Source organism: Parambassis ranga, chromosome 1 (assembly GCF_900634625.1).
Source record: "Parambassis ranga chromosome 1, fParRan2.1, whole genome shotgun sequence".
Classification (NCBI taxonomy): domain Eukaryota; kingdom Metazoa; phylum Chordata; class Actinopteri; family Ambassidae; genus Parambassis; species Parambassis ranga.
Window position 1 is genome coordinate 3,039,839 of NC_041022.1, and position 16,442 is coordinate 3,056,280.

At 46.7% G+C, this 16,442-nt stretch overlaps 1 protein-coding gene across 7 annotated transcripts in view; it reads left to right on the forward strand.

Moving 5' to 3' along the window:
* rptor (regulatory associated protein of MTOR, complex 1) overlaps positions 1–14,770 on the forward strand; it is a 132,729-nt gene extending 117,959 nt beyond the window's left edge. For 2 of the 7 annotated variants that reach the window (XM_028405798.1, XM_028405881.1), the window contains exons 29-36: positions 371–496; positions 4,563–4,610; positions 8,868–8,974; positions 9,720–9,847; positions 11,992–12,078; positions 12,160–12,276; positions 12,367–12,496; positions 12,628–14,770. In XM_028405798.1, coding sequence (XP_028261599.1) covers positions 371–496; positions 4,563–4,610; positions 8,868–8,974; positions 9,720–9,847; positions 11,992–12,078; positions 12,160–12,276; positions 12,367–12,496; positions 12,628–12,696 — 812 coding nt within the window. In that variant the 3' untranslated portion in view covers positions 12,697–14,770. The remainder of the gene's footprint in view (positions 1–370; positions 497–4,562; positions 4,611–8,867; positions 8,975–9,719; positions 9,848–11,991; positions 12,079–12,159; positions 12,277–12,366; positions 12,497–12,627) is intronic. The other 5 variants (XM_028405960.1, XM_028406292.1, XM_028406130.1 and 2 more) reach the window with 3 other exon arrangements.
* Positions 14,771–16,442: the final 1,672 nt, after the last annotated feature.

Consider the following 16,442-nt stretch of genomic DNA (forward strand, 5'->3'; position numbering starts at 1 on the left):
TGATTAATACATTTAAATTCCAGCTCATCAAAATGTTCACCGTGTTAAAGACGCAGATTATAAATCAGCTGGGTTTTTTACGGCCTGCTCATCAGCTCGCTGTTGTCGCCATGTTTCGGCTGCGGAGGTTACATCCCGGCGTTTTGTTCCTCGCTGACATGATGCTTTTAAGTCGCTGCTCTACAACCTCCCTGTGTTCACGGCCGGGTCACGCTGTGTGCAGCATGTTTTGAAAGAAATTCTAGAGTTCAAAGTCTTCCACACACAAACACACACACACACACACACACACACACACACACTTCCCGTTCCATTAAGACTCTGCTGTGCTGCTGCAGCTCCTCCTCCCTCTCTGTGTTTCTTTCTCCAGACGACGGAGCGCTGCGGATCTGGAAGAACTTCGCCGACCAGAAGAACCCGGAGATGGTGACGGCGTGGCAGGGCCTCTCCGACATGCTGCCAACCACCCGAGGTCAGCCCTCCACCAGCACCCACAGTAAAGACCCAAATCTATATTACTACTACCTGCCCCACCCCACCCCCCTCTCCCACCCACCCATACTCCCATAATACAACACCACCTGTAAGTAGAAGCCCCACCGTCTCCAACTCATCCACATCTACACAGCAGGTGTGACAGGCCTGAACTGCATCTATTAAATCACTTTAATCAATTTATCAGATGAAATGCAAACTAATCATTACATTATGTTGAAAGGTTAAAGACCTTAGAGGAAAAAGTAATAGTTTTTATAGAGATCCAGGGTGATGCTAACTCTGGCTAACAGGTTAGCCACCACTGTGCCATCATAGCTAAAACTATGGACAGAGCTTCCGTGACGTCACCCGTTTGTGTCTGAAGAGCCGTTCTGAGGCTCGTGGGAGGTTCCAGGACGTTGATGACCGCCGCCATGTCGGCAGAGTCACGTCCGCCAAAACTCCAAATATGGACAAAGAGGGGGAGCACGAGCGGGGTTTAGGGGTGCGGGCGATCGTGGAAGCAGGAAACTCACGCTGTGATACGTCAACTGTCTGTCACTCAAGCGGCAACGCCCATAATTATGCGTAATTTTAAGTCCGAATACAATTGAAACGAGTGAGTTGCAAAAAAATTCACCCCCCCTACAATTGACACTAGAAGAGAACCTATCATCTGAGACCAGAGTGGTTTTTTGTACCAGGCTGTAAACATGTTCTTTTCTGCTGTGAAGTCGGCCATTTTAACATGGGAGTCTATGGGAAATTACTCGCTTTTGGAGCCAGCCCCCAGTGGTTGCGGCGTGAATTACAAGTTTTGACACTTCTGCATGGGCTTCAACTTTGAGCCCCGAAGGTTGCCGCTTGGTTCCAACAGAGCAGCCATGAAAATGCTAAAAGTGAAAATAATAAATTAAAGGGCAGAGCTAGCAGCCCGAGTTCGACGTTAAGCGGTAACAAGCTGAAAGAATTCAAAGTCTGTATGCTGGTTTGTTAACAAAGCGCTAACCGTCACACATTAGCCCAGGATTGGCTGCGATTAGCTCAATTATAGCGGCGACACTTGTGCAATGTTTGTTCAGCATGGTAAATATAACCTCCCGTCATTAAACCAATCACCTGTCTCAGACTGCTTCAAATACTTAAATGTGTACAAACAGCCTCCAAGGTGCATCTCAGCCGGCCTAAAATACAAATTAAACATAAAAATGAAACACTCCAAAATAAAAAATTATTTCATTTTTTTATATATAAATGGCCCCAAAGCCCAGACAGACTAGAGATCACCATTAAACCACACTATATGTTCACTTACATGGTATATCTGTGTGGAAAATACAAAAATAATGTCTAAATATGCCCAGAATTGATTTTGTTTTGCCACTAAAAGAATTCAGATTCCTCTGGCTGTGTGTTGAGTGTGAGTGTGAGTCTGTGTGCGCCACTTCACAGAAGTCCAGGAGAGTTTGTCACACTCTGTCCTGAGGACAGCTGACCTGAGGCAGCACGCTGAGCGCTCCACGCTCGTCTGTGTTCGTGTAGCAGAAGTTTAAACCTGGTTCCATCAATCAGAACAAATGTGGCTCAAACTTAAACCCCGTTGTCAGCTTCAGCCGTCACACATGTCGCATCCATCACATATACCTGTCGCATCTGGGTTAGCTGCACCCGCTGAGAGCCTCATCCACACATCCACCCTCTGCCTGTGTCGCTGCAGCTGGAGGAGTCGCTGCTCCTGCTAGTGCTGCATTAAACAGCAGTGATTTTTTAAAAAACCTGGAATGTGGGACGTGTTTACTTTTTGTGTTGACACACACTTCCATAATCTCAGAGTCATTTAGGAACATGTGAACCAGGTCAGACACCGCTCTTCCTCCGCTCTTCCCGCTGCTCCACATTTCTCTGCCTCCAGCGTTTCTCCGTTTCTGGGTCAGGGATGTTGTTGGTGAAACGGTGACAGCTGCAGGAGTGATTGTGTGTTTGTCAGAATCCTCAGTAACCTGTTGGATAAACACAATTATTCCCAAACTTCTGTGTGTGTTTTTGGAAAAGTTGCTGCAGATGTGACGACAGATTCAAAAGTTGCCATAAGACAGAGCACACACACAGTGTTTAGGCTTAATTGGTGTGGGAGCTGTCAGGATGAGTGACTGGCTGACGCGCTGGATGTCTGTGCAGAGGTGTGGACCTGCACACTGTGAGCGCGTATGTGTCTCCGTCTTTACAAAGACACGGAGTCTCTGTGGGGACCTGCAGAGGAAAACACACTCTGCTAACAGTCTCACAACACAGATCGCCCCGAGAGCCTCCTCTCTCCCTCCACACAGAGAGAGAGAGAGCGTGTTTTCACTCGGACTTTAACACGTACTGATAAACTGGACGTATCGTTAGCAGCAATCAGACAACAGCGAAGGCATCGGAGTGAATGAAGCGAGACGTTTAGAGGAGTCCGGCTGCAGATTGTGGTTTTTACGATAGTTTGAAAACTTGAAAGAGATTTTTAAAGTCTGACGCTCAGGTTGAATCTCCATCTTAATTTGTAGTCAGGCTGTAGTTCTTCTCTCTACAAGCTGCCTCCACCATGATGTGCTTGAATCGAACATATGTGTGTTTACCAGCTAAATGAGTGTAGAAGCACGTTCAGAGCAGAACAGTGGTGTGTGGGGTGGAGCTCCACATCAGGTCTGTCAGCACCAAGCAAGGCGAGCTGGTCCAGCTGAATCCAGAACTCGAAAAAAAAAAGAGAAGCAGCAGTCTCTGAGACTCCCCCCCACCATGTGGTCCCAATGCTAAGCATTAAATCCAGGGAGGGGACTTCAGAGCGCTGGCTGGGACCTGTTTGTAGCTGACCTCGTGTCCTAACTCCAGGATCAGGGCTTAATGGATTCACTTTGATGGACTTGTCCGTGTCTCAGCAGCACATTGTGACAGATCTAGCAGCTCACATTCTGTCTGATACATGTCAGTGAGGCTACATGTTAGCAACAGGAAATCAAAGCACAGAATGCAAACCTGCAGCAGACCGCCATACACCACAACCCCTGACTCTGAGTCCTCCTCTTTGCTCTGACTTTGACGGGGTTCATGACTCAGATCTAGTGGTTTAAAGAGGTATTACACTTTTAAGGGATAGTCTGTGGCTAGCTAGTTAGCATACTGACTGTTAGGTGTCCTTTTATATTTCTAATTTATTAACAAATTGGCTCTTTAATGACACCCACAGGAGAGACTTGATGTTCTCTGCACTCAGGTGGAAACGCTTATGAATTAAAATATATCTGCAAAAATCCAAAATCATGCATCACCAGGGAGATCTGTTACCTGCAGCGCCTCTCACACAGAGAAGCAGAATAGTTTCATGCCTGTGTTTCTTTTACGTTGCCTCGGCTGCATTAAAAATATAAAAGCCACTGAAATATTACACAGGTCTGACTTTGTTCTGCCAGAAAATACACACTGCAGCTCTGCTGTTACACACACAGACAGACAGAGGACCTGTCCCCCACTCATCCTGTCCTCATCCTCCAGTGCCGTGCTTCTGTGCTGTCCCTCGTCAGTGGGCCGTCTCTGCACCCTCTCTGGCTTGTTGTTACTTTGCTGGATCTTGTGTTGATGTTTTGTGTTTTTCCCCCTCTGAGAGAGGCTGAACAAGGCAGCAGGTGGCGCCGCGCTCCTCCACACCCACAAATCTGACCATCATGTCATTTCAGAGAATTAAGACTTCACAGATTTCTGCAGCAGCTTCCAGCTCCTGCTCCAGAGTGAGGACGTGTGTGTCCTGCAGGCTCGGAGGTTTGAGACTCTGTAATGCTGAGACTCTTCTTCCGCTCTTTGATCCTGGTGAATCATCTCGTTGATGGCGGCGGCGGCGGCCTTGTTCATCCCTCTGCTGTTTGAATGCATGTGGAGTAACACTGGCGTCCTGATGAGCTCATCACGTCACCAGTGTCACCGCTCTGTTAGCTGTGTGTTTGTGTGGGCATGCTCAGGGGGTTCTTGCTAATTTGTTGCTTGCTTTGTTACGTTCTCCCCTTCCTTCCTCCCTCCCTCCCTCCTTCCATTTCCTCCTTTCCTCCTGCTCGCAGGTCTGGCCAGAAGGGTCTCCATCTATCTTGACAGGAGTAAGCAAGGAGGTGAGTGTCACCCATTCTCTCTTCTACTCCCCCTCAGAGTGAAGGTGCTGCACTTACAGCTGGAAGCTTCTTCTTCTTTTGATTTCTTTGACTCCCCTCTGAACCGCCGCCCCTCCTCATCCATTCATCTGTCTGGTGATGCTTCATCACTTCATCCCTGACTGTAGACCAGAGTTCAGATGATTCTTATTAATGAAGCAAAACAGATGAGGCAGGCAGGAGTTGAGCTCCCTCAGAAGCTAAGCGTCCAGGGTCGGGCTTCACACAGTGGGTGAACGTAACAGTGAATACTTCAGTTGCTTTTGTACCCTCAGGGACTGACGTCCATACTTAGCATAAAGACGGGACCCTCATGGTGCCATCATACCACATACATGTCTGTGTGAAATGCCGTTACCATGATTTGTAAGCTGCAAACCAAACCTGGTACGATAGAAGAGGTTATCTGATTGGACTGGTTGGACAGCATCCACGTGCTGCTTTCTGTGTTCATGTTGAAATCTTGTTTAGACGCAGAACTGTCAAAGGGATCCTGGTTCAGATAAGCAGAATAATTGCAGCAGAGTTCGTCGACTCAAACCACGTGTGAAGAGCCTCTAAATTGGATGCATCCTTCTTTCTGCACGCCCCCTCAGCATTCTGGCATGTTAACAAACCCTCGGTCTGACAGACCTGCCTTGTTACAGCTGCTCACTTGTTTTTGGGGGAAATTTGCATGTGTGAAACACACATACACACATGCTTATTTAAAAAGCTTCTGCCATGGTGAGACAGAGTGCCGTCAGACTGCCTCCACCCCCGTTACCCGTCCTCACCTCAAATGGTTTCTTTCATGTGTGAAAAACAGTCACTTAAGCCGGTCCTGAAGGTGCCGCTGTTTAATTGGGAGCTTGTCGCTGCTGTGGGAGCTTTAATAGCGCAGAGCCGGCCGGTCTGTGTCGCTGCCGGGATCAGCCTGTTAAACTCCAGAGAAACCAGGGAAACAGTGGCAGGTTCGGACCGGGAGGAGCTGCTCCTGCAGCGGCTGCTGCATTAGAATGCAAAGTGTGTGAGTGGAGGTGCAGGTCTGCAAAGAAAACAAGGAGGAGACGCTTTCTGGGTAAAAAACTCAAATGTGAAGTGGAAAGGTCAGAGGGGAGGGTTAAAGGAGGAGGATAAAGAGTCGATGGGAGCAAAAAATAAGCAAAGTAAGGTTATTTATGTCGAGCAGTTCAACGTGCTGTAGAAAAATAGAAGCACAAGAAAATGATAAAGACGGAGAAAATGATTAAAAGAGTAAGAACAGAGGATAAAATACAATAAAACTAAAGGCATAAGATGATCACACTAAAATGAAAGTGTACAGAATAAAAAGAATATTAAGGAAATACTTTAAGACAGTGATTAGAAGTGAATCTTTGAAAGACAATCCTAAAAATCCATCACAGCGCTCTCATCAGTGTTTGTTCAGGAAGCACACACAGCTTGATTTAATGAAGTTCTGATCCACATCATGATTATCTGCTGAATCCTGCCTCGTTAATATCAGGACTCTGCATGGAAACCCACTGAACCCAAAACCTGAGAAACCCCGAAGGGTCAGTAACATGAGGGAAAAAAGGGCAGGAGCTCCTCATGTCCCGATGTCCCAGGCGTGGTTTCAGTCAGAAGGAAACGCTCAGTACTACACAGTCAGTCAAAGTTCTGGTCAGTGATATGAAGGTTTCACTCTAGGAGTCCAGTTTGTCCTCACTTATCTCAGGTTAGATCTGAATGCTCCATCATTCATATTCATACAAACAGGGGCTTAACATTAAAGTGAGCAGACACTGTGTCCACGTCCCATTTTCAGCATTGATCTGAGTCATCAATGAAAAGGCTCATGAACTCATTACAGGAGGAGAGAATCACACATGATGCATTCAAGGCCTCGTCTCAAAGGGCTCTGTCCTCCTGAGGTGATCGGCAGGCCTCAGCCTCCAAAGGTTAAACAAACATCACATCACAGAGGAAGTCTGCCGCCACTCAGAGTGCCCCGGTACGGTGACATCATCGCCTATTAGAGGCTGATGCATGCTGGGTGAGTTGCCCTGTAATCCCAGAGAGGAGTCCAGGAGGACCTTTTCAAAGCAAACAGGATGAAGGGGGGGGGGACGGAGAAAACGCTGAGGGAGAGCGGAGAGAGGCAGGAAGGCCACGGCTGAGCTCTAATGAGCTGCGGTGTTTGGGATCGCTGCTTCATCAGTGTGGAGATGATGCTGCAGCATGAGAATGAAGAAGAGGGCGTGTCCTCCAGAGAGGAGAGGAGACAGAGGGAAAAATACATCACAGAGGAGGCAGCAGAACTGGAAACCCTCACCCCGTCAGTACAGAGGCATGGAAGCTTTATCTTCACCTCCACCTCTGTGAGGAGCTGAGATTTACAGCTGATTGTCCGCTGTAGCTGAGATCAACTGAGTCCCACTAAGAGTTTGTTCTGTCCTGATAAGCTCAGCTTTGTCCACAGGAGACGGAAGTAAAGGGTCAAATTCTGAGAGCTCCGACCCCCTGAACGCCTCTAAAAAAAGGAGGAAGAAGAGAATGAGATGAGGGAGAGAAGAGGAAGAAGAGATAAGCGGAGAGCGTCTGTCTGCTGGGAGTCTTCCCTTGATCTGTTACCTACCCAAAGGGTTTTGATGTGGTGGAAGTGTTCAGGGAAAGGATGAATAAAGACAGATGACGTTCGGTGATGCACACACTTCAGTGTCTCCCTCCTCATTGTGACCCAGATTCCCTCATCATCAAGCTGCCAGCTTCAAAGGGAATGCCTCCTCTCTCTTCCCAGAGAAATGAGCCAGCGTCACACATGCGACTGTGAGCGTGTCGCTGTCTGAACGCAGGCCTGTGAAGTGGCTTCCCTCCCCTCCCTCAGCATGCGCCCACGCTGCTGGCAGTGTGACGCCCGAGCTCGCCCGATGATGTCACCATCAGGGGATGATAGAGGGGGGAGGGGGCTGAGGTTTTCCTGGCAATTGAAGCCATGTAGAACGGTGCAGTCCTGGTACACAGATGGTTCAGTAGAGCTAAGTCACGATGGAGGAGAGGGATCATGTGATCTCTGCTTGTTCTCTCAAGTGGGGAACTATATATATATAAAGCCTGGAGGTGACAGGCGGGCGAGCTGGGTGGCTAACGATGGTTAAAAAAAAACAAGAGGAGGAAGTGACTCAGACAGGAGGAGGAGGAAGAAATGGAGTGATGAGGAGGAGGAGAAGGGATGTTCTGTTTCTGGAGAATCGATGGTGGGAGCGTTCATGTGAGAGGTTCACTGTGCATTATGGGTTCTGGAGGTCCTGCCTGCTCTCTGATTCAGCCTTCATGTTAACTCTCAGTTCTGCTGCTGAAGGTCCAAAATGTTACTTTCTTCAAAATCGCAGCTAAAAGTCAGAAGAAGGAAGAAGAACTCCAGAAGAACTCCAGAAAACCTGCAAAAAATGGCAGAGACGTTTGTGACAGATGAAGAAATTTGTGGTTAACTCTCACCTGGATTCTGGTGCGGGGCTGCAGGGGTGGTGTGAGGACGTTCTCACAGTCGTTTCCAGTGAGGGTGTATCCTTTTGTGCAGTGGAGTGATGAAACAGTGACAGTGTAGCCTGTAGGCTGCAGTCCTGCGAGGCCTCGCCCAGCCTCCTCTGAGCCAGCAGGGCCTGTGCGGCGCTGCTCACTTGATTCCTGCTGTGACTGCCAGCAGACGGAGTCTCGCTGCCTTCAGCTTCTTCGCTCCTCACTTTCTCGCTCGAGTGCCACTTGACTCATCAAAGCTCTGAATCTGCTGACGGGCTCCGTTCCAGGGTCAGTGTTTGCATCTCCCAGCGGCCGTCCTGACGGGGGGGAGCATGCAGAATGCTAAACCCTGCGTCCCTGTGCACGGACTCCACGTTTACAACGCTCACGATCACAACAACTGACACAGCGTGATGTTAAAGACACTGTCTGTGCTGCAGTCAGCACAGGAAGCGCCGGTCTTTCATTTGACTTGTGGCAGCCAGAGTCCTCTGAAACCTGCACAGGTTGTGTTCGAAGGCTCCACACATGCTCAGTGTGTAACAGCTTTGTGTGTGTGTCTACATCCTTTTTAAAAGAATTGAACTGCTTATAAACTGAGCTGTGAGCAAATTATTATTCCTGTAATTTAAAAAGCACCAGCTGCTGCTGTAAATAGTCCAGATGTGTGTTTTTATCGAGTGTGTGTGTGTGTGTCTGCTTTGTGTAACGGTTGTGTTTCGTCCTGTGTTTCAGGGGCAGGTATGGTCGTGGACTGGGAGCAGGAGACGGGGCTCCTCATGACGTCCGGAGACGTCCGGGTCATCAGGATCTGGGACACCGACAGAGAGATGAAGGTCCAGGTACTGAATCCACGGCCGGCATCTGATTTTTAATAAATCTGCCTCTCGTAAAACGAGGAAACGAAACTTTAAACAGCTGTCTGAGCAGAGAGCTGCTGGCGGTGAAGTGAGGCCGTCTGCCAACATGTCGATCCTCGGAGCCAAGCGTTTGCACTTGAACACACCACAGACGTTGCAGCTAACCGCTAACTAGCACATTCATCCAAAGCAGCAACCTCCAGGGGCCGAGAAAGGAAGTCAAATCTTTACTCACTGCTGGAGCCTCCCTCAAGTGGCCACGTGAGGAACTGCAGGTCTTGTATTAACGAGTAGCAGACCATCATGTCCTAATTAGAGTACAGCTGTTCTTATATGGGCATAAAGATTCACTGAGGTGTGTGGAGCTTCTCCTCCATGTGTGTCCTGATGAAGGAGCAGAGCAGCAGTGTGACTGTGTTACATAAAGGATCTTGGACTTTTGTAGTCATTCAGGTGGAATCGTCTGACTTGATGCTGAAAACAGCAGCGAGGCTTTTTAACCGCTCTCATTAAAACTTCATGCGGCTCCTTGTGTGTGTTGGTAAACTGATAAAACCTGAGGCTCCATCGCTGTGGTTCCGTCTCTTCCTTGTTTTCCTGGTTTCACTGGTCCTGATGGTGCTCAGTGAGCCGGTCACTATCATGATGGATGGCTGAGCCCTGCCTATGGCTGAGGCTGGGCTCAGACGGAATGATGGATGATTTTTAAGGTGTGTGTGTTTAACAGGACATCCCGACCGGAGCGGACAGCTGTGTGACCAGCCTGTCCTGTGACTCCCAGCGCTCCCTCATCGCCGCCGGCCTCGGTGACGGCTCCGTGCGCGTGTTCGATCGGAGGATGGGACCCAATGAATGGTAGAACTTTCTCTCTCTCTCTAATCTTCATCACATTAAATTAATTATGAATTTACGATTTAATTTCCAGCACCGTCTCATTTTAACGGCCTCACCTTTATTTAAACACACTCGCAGCGGATTCTGTGGACATTAACTCCTCCACAGTCCTGCATTATTCACTCCTCTAATCTATATTTATTGTATAGAGCCAGCAGTAAATCTCTCTGTGGGGTTGCCACCTTCTTTAATGGACCCTGGTGACACTGCATCCCTCCCAGTTGGTTAAACATTATTGTAATTTCTGTCCCTAAGGGGGGAAAACAAAGCAGTTAAACGGCGAAGTGGCCCATAAATCTTTATGTAACGCTAATTTAATAGTTCCCCTCAGGCAGGGAGTCACTTCTCAGAGCAGGACTCACACAGGTCACATATGAAGTATGTCTGTGGAACTGTAGAGGGTTTAAAATAAGTATGAACTCTCTCTCAGTGTCTTTTTCATCAGATCGGGAGCTCCTTCTGTCACAGCTGTGCTCAGATGTTACAGTGTGACTTCAGCTGCTGCTGAGTTGTCATGACAGAGCAGAAAGGCTTTATACCTGTATATATTTTTACAACCCTGGTTCCATGCTGCCACCTGGTGGTTCATTTCTGCATGACACTAAAAAAAAAAAAAAAAAGTCTTCAGGCCTGGTGCGCTTTGTCTCCTCCTCCGTAACGTCCGTCTTTTTAAAATATTTTTCATGTTCGTTTGATAAAGCAGATAAATGTAAACATTTCACTTCTCTACACAAGAACACGGGTTTGCTTCAGGTTGGTATTGATGCAGACCGCTTTAGGTTGTCTGTCCAGTCTGGCGGTCCATTCCTGTGCAGGACTCTAGTGACTCTTCAGGTCAGACCTGGTTCAGTCCTTCACTAGTGTCTCTGCAGCTGTTCTCGGCTCTTCAGACTCATCTCTCACTGGTTTTCTTTCCCGAACCTTCCACATGTTTCTCTTCCTGTCTCTGACAGTCTGCTTCTGTTGGACTCTCTGATGAACTTGTAGGTCTTCTCCTGCTTTGGTTAACAATCCTTTTGATCAGCTCTGATCTGATTTCTGTCTCTTCTGTCATGAAGCTTTCAGACTGAATGTTTCTTGTTAGGGTTGGGCGGTATTAAAGTATTAAGGTATACCGGCGGGGCACACAGGTAGCGACGGTATCATTTTTAATACCGTCAATAAAAAAAATGCAATGTACTTATATAAAAGATAAGGATCGAATATTAAACATATGTTATTTGATGCCTTGTGTGGTTGAATCTTCAGTTTTACTTCAGTAGTATAATATATTTTACTTTTGGAGACGTTTGATAAAGTTTATGAACACAGAGAGAGTGAGAGAGAGAGAGAGCTATAGTCGCACCTGTGACCGGGTCCCTTATAGAACACTGCTGCGCTTCAGAGGACGAGCCAGAGCTGAGATGGTGTTTAGTTTCTGAGCCAACAGTTTGGTGCCGTCTGAGCCTACATTTATAATTTTAATTGTTTCCATTAGAAAAACTTGGCAGCGGAAAACGTGACCGGCAGGTTTTCAGTTCACCGGACAAGTGTTTTTATTACCATGCATAACTTCTAACATAAATACTGCACAATGCTGCGCTCTTAACATGATAAAATTACAACAAACAAATTAAACAAACATCGGGACGGGCTCATACCAGTTTAATACCGCGGTGTGCTGCCAGCATGAAATTAAAAAAAAAAGAAAATGCGTTTTTAAATGGCTTCAATAAAACTATATTAATGGAAAAAGATCGCTTGACATGTGTGAGGCAGTTTATAATGTGTTTTACCTGCACTGAATTGTAGGCTACAGCAGCTGAATTAAAATTAAACGTGCGTGGTGTCTCTGCAACTTGCAATGAGTATATGCAAAAATATCTGTTTTGATGGGGCTCTGCGGAGACACCTCTCTGTCTATGGCACGGCACGGTATTCACGTTAACCGGGGTAAAATGTGGAGGGCGTTTGACGGTATCAAAATTTGGATACCGCCCAACCCTGTTTCTTGTTGCACTGTGTGTGTGCTGCAGGACTCCACTCCTCTCTAAGATAGAGTGGCATCTTCATTTTGTCTCTGTGACTGTATGTGAGCCGTCCTCTCACTGTGTGTGTCTGTGCAGCCGTGTGATGACGTACAGGGAGCACGGCGCCTGGGTGGTCAAAGCTCACCTGCAGAAGGAGACAGACGGACACATCATCAGCGTCAGGTACACGCAGACACACACTAGCTGCAGCCGCCTCCCTCTCCCTCTCTCTGTCCTGCTCTGACTCTGATGCTCCTCCATCAGTGTCAACGGAGACGTTCGCTTCTTCGAGCCGCGGACGCCGGAGTCCATCAACGTGCTGCAGACGGTGAAGGGGCTCACGGCCCTGGACATCCACCCGCAGGCCAACCTGTTCGCCTGGTGAGTGTCTGAGGAGCCGCTCCGTCATCATCCATCATCATCTCAATGATAATAAGACGGGATCATAAACGCTTTCTGTTTGCTCCGCAGCGGATCCATGAACCAGTTCATCGCCGTCTACAACGCTAACGGCGACGTGATCAGCAACATAAAGTACTACGACGGCTTCATGGGACAGAGGATCGGAGCCATCAGCTGTTTAGCCTTCCATCCTCACTGGGTAAAACAAGGACGATCATCTCTGCAGTATTACGTTCTCAACATGTTGTGTGTGTTTGGGAGCTCTCTCTCTCTGTTTCTGTGGACACACACACACACACACACTCTAACCTCCCTCTCCTCTCCCTCCAGCCCCACTTGGCGGTCGGCAGCAATGATTACTACATGTCCATCTATTCAGCAGAGAAGCGGCTCAGATAACACACCAGCATCCATCGACCCTCGTCCTCTTCCTCCTCCTCCTCCTCTTCCTCCTCCTCACCACCAACACCTATGACTTCTGACCCTGAGCCTCGAGCCCCGGGATGTAAATCTTTGTTGTACATATGCAATTATACCACCTGAATGTTCTAGTGATGGCTGCTGACGAAAAAAAACTCATGCTACGAACGACTCTATACATATATACATATATATATGTGTATATATTATTATTATTATTATTATTATTATCATTCTTATGATGAAGCTAATGATTGTAGACTTGGCTGTGCTGAGGCGTGTGTATATTTAAATAGCATACAGAAGATGAGAGGTTCTATTTTAAAGAAGTGGTACCTGCCCATCACGGGGCGTCTCCTCGCCGCGCCGCGAGCATCACTACCTGAACGAAATGTTACCAAACTCACATGAGGCGAGAGAGGGGTCGCCTGAGAGAGGAACACACACACACACACACACACACACACACACTGGTGCAGGGACTCTCCTCTCTGCTGGACGCCGGTGTGACTTTTTTTTAGTGGCAGCCAAAAGACGTTGTGGAGCCAGAGGCGGGGCCTGTTGTCTCCTGACATGTGGACCAGGCAGACATGATGAGGGTTTGTGTTTCTGTGTGTGTGTTGATTATAGCACAGATGTGCCCCCACAGCGGGCCCCTCACAGCCTTGGACTTAATCCATGCCCAAAAAGATGCCTGCTCCCAGAATCCTCCTCTCCTCCTCCTCCTGGATCCCGGCGTGCCAAACAGAACCGCCGCCGCCGCCTCTGTCTGAGTTATTTGTTGTAAAACCTGCACACACACACACACACACACACACACACACACTCATCACTTGCACAGTGAGCTGCCCGCCCTGCAAAGCAATAACACCTCCGATGATTCAACCTCAGAGCGGCTCTTCAGCGGCACACCAGGCGGTTATTATTACCCACAATCCCCCCTTAGAAGCTGCCACAGCACAGCAATACACACACGTTGTTTTTAGACGGCCTGTTTTCACCGTCTGCTCGTCACTGACAGGGAGGCGTCAGTGAAAGCCCAAATCTTTTTCTCTTTTTATTTCGCTTTTATTGCCTCTGACGTCTTTGGTTCAGTCACAGAGCTGCAGGCGGCGGGTTGGGGCGGAGGTTCTGCCACATTCAGCTCAGGTGATCACGTGTCGAGCAGCGTGACGCACGGGCGAGCGGCAGAGATCATGGAGACCGCTGACAGTGATGTCACGGTGGTGCTGTTTGATGAAGACGAGCCTCCTCTCTGAGGCTGGAGCTTTGCCTTCTTAGCTTTTTTATTTTTCTCTTTATGTTTTTAATTCTTGCCTTAGAGCCACAGTAAAAAACTGTTTTTTCCTTTAAAACACTGGGATTCAAATCCGAATTTTGACTTTTTTTTTCCTTAAAAGAATCCTCAGAATTCCGACATTTTGGTTTTTGCTGGGTTTTTTTCTCTGAATTATGAGATTTAAAACTGAATTTTCAGAATTCTGACTTGTTGCTTAATTATGAGATTCTTTAAAGTTAGAATTCTAAAATTAAATTTCATCTTCCTCGTTTTCTTCTCAGAACTCTGACTTTTTGTCTAATTTATGCGATTATAAAAAGTCAGAGTTCTCATGAACAGACTTTCATCAGGAGGAAAAGTCGTATCATTTTTTGCAGCGTGGCCTTGATCCTCTTGTGCTTCTCTGTGATGTGGATTCGTACACAGTCAGAACAGCCTTATCCAAACATGGTGCACACGTTTTGCTTTTGTTTCCTGCGGCCCTCCGTTTAATTTTCGTTTCCCCGCTGAAGGACTGAACCTGAACACACACACACACACACACACACTCGGTTAGAGTCCCCCACAGTCACTGAGCCACCAGAAGGCTCACATCCGTCTCCGAGTGTCCCACTTTGAGTTTTAAGTTTTTAGGAGAAAAAGACTTTAACACAGTAGAAAGAACGGAAACATGAAAACAATCAGGTTTGTCTCTGTGACTTTAAACTGCTGTGCAGACCGTGGTTTATAAGAGAGGAGATGAAATCGATTGAATAAACCAAATACAACACCGGACTGTCCGTTTCTGGAATGTTTTCTTTATTCAGGACAATGATCCAGTACCACAAAAATTCTGTCAGCGGTTCATGTGGAGGCCACGTTAGAAGTGATCAGAGCTGCATGGAGGACGTCGCTGCCCGTCTGCGGTTTGACACAGGTCATGTGGACAAACCAGAGGGCTGCTGGGAAAAAAAATCAGTGAACCGATGAGACCAGAACAGAATTATGTGGCTGAATTAAGAAGCCTGATGTTGGAGGAAGGATGATGCTCAGTCCAGTCTGTTAAACATGGCGGTGGTGGTATCATGGTTTGGGCCTGATTTGCTGCATCTGGACCAGGATCAATAAATTCCGAATTACAGCAATGAAAACATTACATTTCAGCAGTTTTATCATTTTCTTTTTTTTTTTTTTCAACAATATATTTATTGAAATTTTACAAGATACAAATGTAAAATGGACTCACGTAACAACAAACTAACAAACAAAAAGGCACATTTTAAAAGCAGAGTACAAGTTCATGAGAGTATTTGCAGATGAAAGATGACAGTGAAAATGCAGCATGATTGTGTAACTGTACAGGGACTAGATGAAGTCCCAGGTACATGCAACAGATACTTTTTCAAAAACATCTTGTTTGCCTTTTAAAGTGTATGTGATTTTTTCCAATGGTAAACATAAAGAACAATTCTTTGAGCCATTTTGCTATGCTTGGTTAATAATAAACCTTAAAGGAGTCATTTATAGCGACTGGATCCGAAATCGTTTCCCCTCTATCAGTTTTTAATTCAGTGATTGATCTTTCTAATTGATGTTGTTTTATACGCCAAGCCAGGATCTTGCCAGGTTTTTCCCCTTGATCAAAGACAGATTGCTTAAGTTTCAGTAAGTGACCTTTGAAGATGAGATTTCATTATATTGTGATCTTAGTAACAACAGTTCTTGATGTAGCTTGGGACAGGAATGTTTTCCTTAATTTTAATTTCTGATTCTAATGTTCTCAGTTTTTGTTTGGCTTTTTTAGAAATTGAACTTGTGAAATTGATTATTTGCCCTCTGAGAAAGGCCTTGAATGCTTCCCATCTAATGGAAGCGTTAGTTTCAAAGGTATTAAATGAAAAATCAATTTGGGTTTCAAGGTACGTCATTAGGCCCGGGTCTTTCAGCCAAATTTGTTGAAATTTCCATTTAGGCGGATCTCGCACCAGACCTGGGTCTACATAGATCAAACTGTTTGGTAATAATACTGTCATACTTACAGTCTTTTACTTTATATACTAAACTTGCTGAGGTCAAAAAGTAATCGATTCGGGAATATGAATTGTGCGTGCTAGAAAAGCAAGAGTATGTTGATAGTCCAGGGTTTCTGTCTCTCCACGCATCCTTCAGATTGAATTCCTTAGCAAACTGGTGAATGGTTTCTCTGCTTCTGCTGTGAGATTTATCTACATGTGATGAGCTGTTGTCTCACAGGGTCGAATTCCTTCTGCTTCTTGCGTAGTTCACCGCAATGTCAGGCAGAAGCGTACAGGCTTATCTTCATATAAGACTTGTGCTTTTGTTTTGGTTGCTTTTACCACCAGTGCCTTGTCTCTGTCGCTCAGGAATTTCATGATAAGTGTGCTTGGCTGAGCGTTAGGAACGTACCTTGGACCATCACGGTGAGCCCTCTCCAGGAATTGTTTTG